Source organism: Salvelinus alpinus, chromosome 32 (assembly GCF_045679555.1).
Source record: "Salvelinus alpinus chromosome 32, SLU_Salpinus.1, whole genome shotgun sequence".
In the NCBI taxonomy this organism is placed as follows: domain Eukaryota; kingdom Metazoa; phylum Chordata; class Actinopteri; order Salmoniformes; family Salmonidae; genus Salvelinus; species Salvelinus alpinus.
The window spans coordinates 6,093,368-6,102,694 of record NC_092117.1 but is presented as its reverse complement, the minus strand read 5'-3'; the positions used below and the strand labels follow the sequence as shown (position 1 = coordinate 6,102,694).

Here is a 9,327-nt window from a genome sequence, read left to right as displayed (position 1 = left end):
CACCTACAGGCACGTGTGATCGGGGAGAAGCAATTTTTGCCTATCTTTATACTGTACTTAAAGTATCTTTGGTTGCGGCGGGAGCGACACTTCAGCACGTCGATGACGTCAACCACAACAAAATGTATCGTGTGCGTATTTATGTTTAGCTGTGAAATTGTCATTGATTGATATTAATTGAGCAAATTGCGCATTTTAAAACAACTAAAGCTATTTGCGTTAGCTGGATAATATTGCAATATTCAGTGACATATCGTCGTTCTTCTCTGGTTCTTTAGACTTCTAGCTGTGCGGCGCCGTTAAAATAAAGTCGACCTGGAACGCGCAACACCGCAGCCTTCAGAGCAGTCAGGCTAGCTAAATCAGTTATTTTCTAAGCTTATATAGCTAATATAAATCAGAATGGATGATATTTTAAATTGCAAACCAGAGGACTTGGACGATTATTACGGGTTACTCGGATGCGATGAGTTATCTTCGGTAAGAGTTTGTTTTCCCACTAGCAATAACGTTAGCTAGCTAGGCTAAATATATGTTACCGACTTGTTGCGATATGGATATCATACTGTGCAGTGAAAGTGGCGTAGCTTGGTATAATTTCATACACCTTTTGTCAAGTGACTGCTATAAGATTTTGATTGTCAGTTCAACCAGCTTTTAAGGCCATGGCAAATGTAACATAATGTATATGGGTGAAACTTTAATGATGTATCTTTGTTTTTAGACAGAACAGATTGCCAATGAATACAGAGTAAGGGCCTTGGCATGTCATCCAGACAAGCACCCTGATAATCCAAGAGCAGGTAATGGATGAATTCTGTGTGATTGTGTCCCTCTTGTGTACCGTGACAGGTGATGATTGTCATGTACAGTCCCTTCAGAAAGTATTCATACCCCTTGACTTATTCCACATTTCCAAATTGATTAAATGTGTTGTTTTTTATCACCCATCTACACACAATACCCCATTGTGAAAACGTTTTTAGACATTTTTGCAAATTTATTGAAAATAAAATACAGAAATATCCAATTTACATAAGTATTCACAACCCCTGAGTCAGCACCTTTGGCAGCGATTACAGCCGTGAGTCTTTCTGGGTAAGTCTCGAAGAGCTTTCCACACCTGGATTGTGCAATATTTGCCCGTTTTATTATTTTCTAAAATCTTCAAGCTCTGTCAAATTGGTTGTTGATAATTGCTAGACAAACATTTTCAGGTCTAGCCATAGATTTTCAAGTAAATTTAAGTCAAAACTAACTCGGCCTCTCGGGAACATTCACTGTCTTCTTGGTAAGCAGCTCCAGTGTAGATTTGGCCTTGTGTTTAAGGTTATGTCCTGCTGAAAGGTGAATTCATTTCCCAGTGTCTGGTGGAAAGCAGACTGAACCATGTTTTCCTTTAGGATTTTGCCTGTGTTTAGCTCCATTCAGTTTCTATTTTATCCTGGAAAAACTCCCCAGTCCTTAACGATTACAAGCATACCCATAACATGATGCAGCCACCACTATGCTTCCCCCCTCCCCCAAAGTTAATTGCTTTACCACATTTTTTGCAGTATTACTTTAGTGCCTTGTTGCAAACAGGATGCATGTTTTAGAATATTTTGTACAGGCTTCCTTCTTTTCATTCTGTCATTTTGGATTAACTACAATGTTGTTGATCCATCCTCAGTTTTCTCCTATCACAGCCAATAAAATGTTTTAGAGTCACCATTGGAAATCCCTGAGCGGCTTCCTTCCTCTCTGGCAACTGAGTTAGGAAGGACGCCTCTATCTTTGTAGTGACTGGGTGTATTGATACACCATCCAAGGTGTAATTAATAACTTCACCATGGTCAAAGGGATATTCAATGTATGCTTTTTATTTTTACCCATCTACCAACAGGTGCCCTTCTTAGCGAGGCATTGGAAATCCTTCATGGACTTTGTGGTTGAATCTGTGTTTTAAATTCACTGCTCGACTGAAGGACCTTACAGATGTGTATGTGTGGGGTACAGAGATTTAAAAAAAAAAATATATATATTTCACCTTTATTTAACCAGGTAGGCTAGTTGAGAACAAGTTCTCATTTACAACTGTGACCTGGCCAAGATAAAGCAAAGCAGTGCGACACAAACAACAACACAGAGTTACACATGGAATAAACAAACATACAGTCAATAACACAATAGGGGGGGAAAATGAGGTACGGTAGTTCCCAAGACAGAGACTGTGCTGACCACGAGTCACCAGAGATGCCTTCACCAGATGCAGTGCCATCTTCAAGATGAGGTAGTCATTCAAAAATCATGTTAAACACAATTTTTGCACACAGAGTGAGTCCATGCAACTTATTATGTGACTTTTTAAGCACATTTTTACTCCTGAATGTATTTAGTCTTGCCGTAACAAAGGAGTTGAATACTTACTGACTCGAGACATTTCAGCTTTTCATTTTTGATTAATTTGTAAACATTTCGAAAAACATAATTCCACTTTGACATTATGGGTTATTGTTTGTAGGCCAATGACCAAAAATCTAAATTAAATCAATTTTAAATGCAGGCTGTAACACAACACAATGTGGAAAAATGTAAGGGGTGTGAATACTTTCTGAAGGCACTGTATAATAAAAATGTTGTCGCAATAATCCTATCCATGCTCATCATGAAGTCCACATTTTGTTGCAGTGGAAGAGTTTCAGAAGTTGCAGGAAGCCAAGGAGGTTTTGTGCAATGAAAAGAGCAGAAGAAACTATGATGTATGGAAAAGAAGTGGAATTACCATACCATTCCATGGCTGGCTAGCCCTTGGCGACTCTGTGAAAACTGTATGTATATTATGAGAATTATAATTATGATCAAACTGAAAACATACATTGTATACACTTTCATTTATCAAATAATGGGGAACTGGTCTGCTTGTTAATACATGTCATAATATTGAGCCAGAATCGCAGCAATACAAAGAGTTGTCAAACTTTACACTGCCTAAATGTAATCATGTGACCTATTATGTACAGTGGGGCAAAAAAGTATTTAGTCAGCCACCAATTGTGCAAGTTCTCCCACTTAAAAAGATGAGAGAGGCCTGTAATTTTCATCATAGGTACACTTCAACTATGACAGACAAAATGAGAAAAAAATTCCAGAAAATCACATTGTAGGATTTTTTATGAATTTATTTGCAAATTATGGTGGAAAATAAGTATTTGGTCAATAACAAAAGTTTATCTCAATACTTTGTTATATACCCTTTGTTGGCAATGACAGAGGTCAAACGTTTTCTGTAAGTCTTCACAAGGTTTTCACACACTGTTGCTGGTATTTTGGCCCATTCCTCCATGCAGATCTCCTCTAGAGCAGTGATGTTTTGGGGCTGTTGCTGGGCAACACGGACTTTCAACTCCCTCCAAAGATTTTCTATGGGGTTGAGATCTGGAGACTGGCTAGGCCACTCCAGGACCTTGAAATGCTTCTTACGAAGCCACTCCTTTGTTGCCCGGGCGGTGTGTTTGGGATCATTGTCATGCTGAAAGACCCAGCCACGTTTCATCTTCAATGCCCTTGCTGATGGAAGGAGGTTTTCACTCAAAATCTCACGATACATGGCCCCATTCATTCTGTCCTTTACACGGATCAGTCGTCCTGGTCCCTTTGCAGAAAAACAGCCCCAAAGCATGATGTTTCCACCCCCATGCTTCACAGTAGGTATGGTGTTCTTTGGATGCAACTCAGCATTCTTTGTCCTCCAAACACAACGAGTTGAGTTACCAAAAAGTTCTATTTTGGTTTCATCTGACCATATGACATTCTCCCAATCTTCTTCTGGATCATCCAAATGCTCTCTAGCAAACTTCAGACAGGCCTGGACATGTACTGGCTTAAGCATTGGGACACGTCTGGCACTGCAGGATTGGAGTCCCTGGCGGCGTAGTGTGTTACTGATGGTAGGCTTTGTTACTTTGGTCCCAGCTCTCTGCAGGTCATTCACTAGGTCTGGGATTTTTGCTCACCGTTCTTGTGATCATTTTGACCCCACGGGGTGAGATCCAGATCGAGGGAGATTATCAGTGGTCTTGTATGTCTTCCATTTCCTAATAATTGCTCCCACAGTTGATTTCTTCAAACCAAGCTGCTTACCTATTGCAGATTCAGTCTTCCCAGCCTGGTGCAGGTCTACAATTTTGTTTCTGGTGTCCTTTGACAGCTCTTTGGTCTTGGCCATAGTGGAGTTTGGAGTGTGACTGTTTGAGGTTGTGGACAGGTGTCTTTTATACTGATAACAAGTTCAAACAGGTGCCATTAATACAGGTAACGAGTGGAGGACAGAGGAGCCTCTTAAAGAAGAAGTTACAGGTCTGTGAGAGCCAGAAATCTTGCTTGTTTATAGGTGACCAAATACTTATTTTCCACCATAATTTGCAAATAAATTCATTAAAAATCCTACAATGTGATTTTCTGGATTTTTTTCCCTCATTTTGTCTGTCATAGTTGAAGTGTACCTATGATGAAAATTACAGGCCTCTCATCTTTTTAAGTGGGAGAACTTGCACAATTGGTGGCTGACTAAATACTTTTTTGCCCCACTGTAACTGAGATAAGCCCATTCAAAAAATGCATCCTGTGTTGAATGCATATATTATATTATGTTAAATGCACATTGTTCACCTTATACTTTATTTGATTGTGTTTTTTCATGTTTGGGTACGTTGCTCTCTGTCCTCAGTCAATGCATTGGGCTGTGAGGACCAAAAAGGAGCCCATGCTGGAGAGCTCTAAAGCAACATTCCCGAACAGTTCCCAAGACAGAGACTGTACTGACCACGAGTCACCAGAGATGCCTTCACCAGATGCAGTGCCATCTTCAAGTGAGCACATAGCCTAGTTTCATAATTTTTCAATGATTTTCATGTTTACGGGTACTTTTGCCAACCTATAGTTAGAAAGAACTCAAATCCAACATGTAATATTGGTTCTTGTAATATACTTATGGGAATATAATGCTTCATATTGAGGCTCTTGAGGTCTAATCTTAATTGATTTAAATGTCTTATTAAATAAGTGTTCCTTTTCTTTTTAATCATATTTTTGATGTCCCCATTATCCAGGTGATTACTGCCATCGCCATTTTCGCTGGGCTTCTGACTCCCCATCCAGTCTTCTGCGGAAATTCAGAAATTATGAAATCTAAATGGAAAGATAAAATGATCAGCGTTGTCAATTTCCTTGTGAATAATGTTGAACTTGTTGGTTCCCATATTCACAATAATTGTATGTAATTGCTAAACTAATTGGCTTTAATCTGTCAGGTGTAACCTATTAGACCCTCTGTAGAAAATGTATAATGAAAATACCCCAGTTTTGCCATGGCCTAGGCTCTAGGGTATGGGGCATATATATTATTTGTATACGGTCTATGGCATGGAGCCTGGAATGGGCCTATTTAGCGGTTTATCAAAATGACTCAATAGATGTCATTATGTGAAGTATAGTATTTTTGTAGTGTTGTATCCTTGTGCATTGTTGCCTTTTTTAATGATGTAAATGCCCTGGATGGTATTTTCACATCTAATAAATGTTATGTATTCAATATGCTGATTTTAGTTTGGCTTCATTTATTATCATATTATTACTTCACAAATATGTGGACAACAAAACGAATGATAAAGTATTGCATGGAAAATGTGAATTTCAAGCATGAACAACTTAAAGCTAAAACCATTAGCAACCAGCAATCATACAACTGTCACTGCTTTGGTGTAGACTCATTACAAGGCCATGAAACATTTGAACTACTCTTAAATATATTAGTCATTTACTAAAATGTTTTGAGCATAGGTTCAGATTAATGGTCATACGGTGACCTTGACGCGCGAAGCACGTTTTTTTGTGTGTTCATGCCAGGGCGTTATCTGTTGAACATTGTCTACTATTAAACGATATATATAAAAATTAAATACACACATAAAAATCTAAAAAGTGTGCCCCTGTTCGCTTGCGTTGCTTATCCTTTTTTAATTGGCCAATTCATAAGACCGTTACTTTGTGAGTGGACCGTTGACTCCGTCAATCAAGTCAAGGTTGGAAATAAATGGGGTCATTTCAGTCCAGCAGATTGTTCAGATCACACGCGGTAGTTTAAGCGAAAGTGAGTTAGTTCATTATGGCAGGCAGGCTTTTACTCCGTACCTGTACAACCTTGCAATTGGCAAGAAACAATGTTGTGGCAAGATCACTGCCACGCGCTATGGGCACATTAAAAGGTACGTGTGTGCGTAAATTTAATTTGTGTGTGTAAAATACATTTAATCGGTTGTGGTCCGTCAGAATGTCCATCAAATCTAATAACTAATCTGTTTTGAATTATTTGACATTATAGAATAAACAATATAATGACTGTGCTCTGCAAGTATATCCTACAAGGCAACACTTCGCCTAGGCACCACATTTGTAAAAATAGAATACCAAATCACGGAATACACGTGCATGACGCATTCATAAAATAACTACCAATTTGACAGTGTTATTAATTGTAAAATGATGCTACTGTATTTAGAAACGCGAAACCTACTACATTTGTTAATAACTGAAGGTCATTTGGATTTTAACCACTGGAAGGCCCCTTGATAGACCCACCTTCTTTGGCAGACATTCGTTGATTTGGTGCCAGGTATATCTTAACATGGAGGACATGAGTTGTGTGTGCTTGTGGACGTGCAGTTTGACTCATAACTATTGCGTGCACTCTGTTAAGAGGTAACATGATTTTCTTGTTCTGATAAACATTATGCCCTTAATTTGAATGTCAAGTAGCATATAAAGTCACAGGTGTCTCACAAACAGTCTCCTTCCAGGGATTCCAACTGATGAGGAACAGGCCACTGGACTCGAGCGACGTGCCATGCAGGCACTGAAGAAAGGAAAGGTCATATCTAGATAGCATACAGTGCATTTGGAAAGGATTCAGACCCCATGACTATTTCATATTTTGTTATGTTACAGCCTTATTCTAAAGTGGATTACACCCCCCTCATCAATCTACACAAACATCCAGAGATGTTTGATCGGGTTCAAGTCCTGGCTCTCGCTTGGCCACCCAAGGACATTCATACTTGTCCCGAAGCCACTCCTGCATTGTCTTGGCTGTGTGCTTAGGGTCGTTGTCCTGTTGGAAGGTGAACCTTCGCCCCAGTCTGAGGTCATGAGCGCTCTGGAGCAGGTTTTCATCAAGGATCTCTCTGTACTTTGCTCCGTTCATCTTTGCCTCAATCCTGACTAGTCTCCCAGTCCCTGCCGCGGAAAAACATCCCTACAACATGATGCTGCCACCACCATGCTTCACCATAGGGATGGTGCCAGGTTTCCTTCAGAGGTGACGCTTGACATTCAAGCCAAAGAGTTCAATCTTGGTTTCATCAGACCAGAGAATCTGGTTTCTCATGGTCAGAGTCCTTTAGGTGCCTTTTGGCAAACTCGAAGTGGGCTGTCGTGCCTTTTACTGAGGAGTGGCTTCCGTCTGGAAACTACCATAAAGGCCTGATTGGTGGAGTGCTGCGTCGATGGTTGTTCTTCTGGAAGGTTCTCCCATCTCCAGAGGAACTCTGGAGCTCTGTCAGTGACCATCGGGTTCTTGGTCACCTCCCTGACCAAGGCCCTTCTCACCCGATTGCTCAGTTTGGCTGGGCGGCCAGCTCTAGGAAGACTCTTCATGGTTCCAAACGTCTTCCATGCTGCAGACATTTTTTGGTACCCTTCCCCAGATCTGTGCCTCAACAGAATCCTGTCTCGGAGCACTACGGATAATTCCTTTGACCTCGTGGCTTGGTTTTTGCTCTGACATGCACTGTCAACTGTGGGACCTTAAATAGACAGGTGTGTGCCTTTCCAAATCATGTCCAATCAATTGAATTTACCACAGGTGGACTCAAGTCAACTTGTAGAAACATCAAGGATGATCAATGGATTGTTATGTTTCATGTTTTTAATAAATTAGCAAAAATGTCTGAAACCTGTTTTCGCTTTGTCATTATGGGGGTATTGTGTGTAGATTGAGGATTTTTTCAAAATCAATGAATTACAATAAGGCTGTAACATAAAATGTGGAAAAAGTCATGGGGTCGGAATACTTTCCGATTGCACTGTATATTTGTTTCAACCTATTGTGATGTCTGATTCAATTCAAATAAGATTGATTTGTGTTCATACTTGTACTTTTTATGGGGAAAAAATGCAGGATCCTTGGAGCATTCTGAAACCCAAGGAGTATGCTGGAACCAAAGAAGACCCTCACATTGTCCCAGGCATTAGTGACAAACGGCTGGTAGGCTGTCTGTGTAAGTACCATACTTTCATGCTTTACAATTTTCTCAGAAGAATATAAAAATGTGCCAACACTTGTGATTATGTACCATAGGTGAAGAGGACAACACTGCCATTGTGTGGTTCTGGCTCCACGAGGGGAAGCCCCAGCGCTGTCCCGAATGTGGGTCCCACTACCAGTTTGTCCATCATGAGCTGCCCCACTGAAACAGTCACCAAGCTCCTTGCTACTGGACCAGGATAACCTGCCTCATTAACTCACCCTCTACCCTGAACAATATGTGCATTTCAGCTGATTAATATGTAGTTTAACATTAAAATACTGTCAATTTGAATTGTCTCAACAGGCAATTTTAATCTTCATATTCTTGGGCTTATTTTGCCTTGTTAGAAAATGATTGTTAAAACATCAGATATATGGGCACTTGGAGGTTGAACGGGGGCAACGTTGATATGCATTCTATACTGAACAAAAAATATAAAAACGCAACATGCAACAATTTCAATGATTTTACTGAGTTACAGTTCATATAAGGAAATCAGTCAATTTAAATAAATAAATCAGGTCCTAATCTATGGATTTCACAACTGGGCAGGGGCCACCCGCTTGGGAGCCAGGCCAACCCACTGGGGAACCAGGCCCAGCCAATCATAATGAGTTATTCCCACACAAAAGGGCTTTATTACAGACATACTGGTCTCAAACGATCCCGCTGGTGAAGAAGCCAGATGTGGAGGTCCTGGGCTTGTGTGGTTACATGTGGTATGCAGTTGTGAGGCCGGTTTGACGTACTGCAACATTTTCTAAAACATTGGAGGCAGCTTATGGTAGAGAAATGAACATTCAATACTCTGGTGGACATTCCTGCAGTCAGCATACCAATCGCACGCTCCGTCAAAACATTTGGCATTGTGTCGGTGACAAAACAGCACATTTTAGAATGGCCTTTTATCGTCCCCAGCACAAGGTGCACCTGTGTAATGATCATGCAATTTAATCAGCTTCTTGACATGCCACATCGGCCA

General features: G+C 40.4%; 2 protein-coding genes across 3 annotated transcripts; both read left to right on the top strand.

Annotated features, from left to right (window-relative positions):
- Positions 1-2: 2 nt before the first annotated feature.
- Positions 3-5,580, top strand: dnajc12 (DnaJ (Hsp40) homolog, subfamily C, member 12). 2 transcript variants are annotated; one of them, XM_071379834.1, is made up of 5 exons: positions 3-131; positions 725-803; positions 2,671-2,810; positions 4,709-4,850; positions 5,091-5,580. In XM_071379834.1, exons 1-5 carry the CDS (start codon positions 123-125, stop codon positions 5,171-5,173), a joined length of 453 nt encoding a protein of 150 aa, XP_071235935.1. In that variant the 5' UTR covers positions 3-122; the 3' UTR covers positions 5,174-5,580. The 2 variants fall into 2 exon arrangements, with proteins under 2 accessions (XP_071235935.1, XP_071235934.1); XM_071379833.1 differs by lacking the exon at positions 3-131 and adding an exon at positions 342-480.
- A 243-nt stretch (positions 5,581-5,823) lies between these two features.
- cox5b2 (cytochrome c oxidase subunit 5B2) lies at positions 5,824-8,636 on the top strand. The gene is made up of 4 exons (XM_071379835.1): positions 5,824-6,245; positions 6,837-6,907; positions 8,216-8,315; positions 8,396-8,636. Exons 1-4 carry the CDS (start codon positions 6,146-6,148, stop codon positions 8,506-8,508), a joined length of 384 nt encoding a protein of 127 aa, XP_071235936.1. The 5' UTR covers positions 5,824-6,145; the 3' UTR covers positions 8,509-8,636.
- The last annotated feature ends 691 nt before the right edge of the window (positions 8,637-9,327 follow it).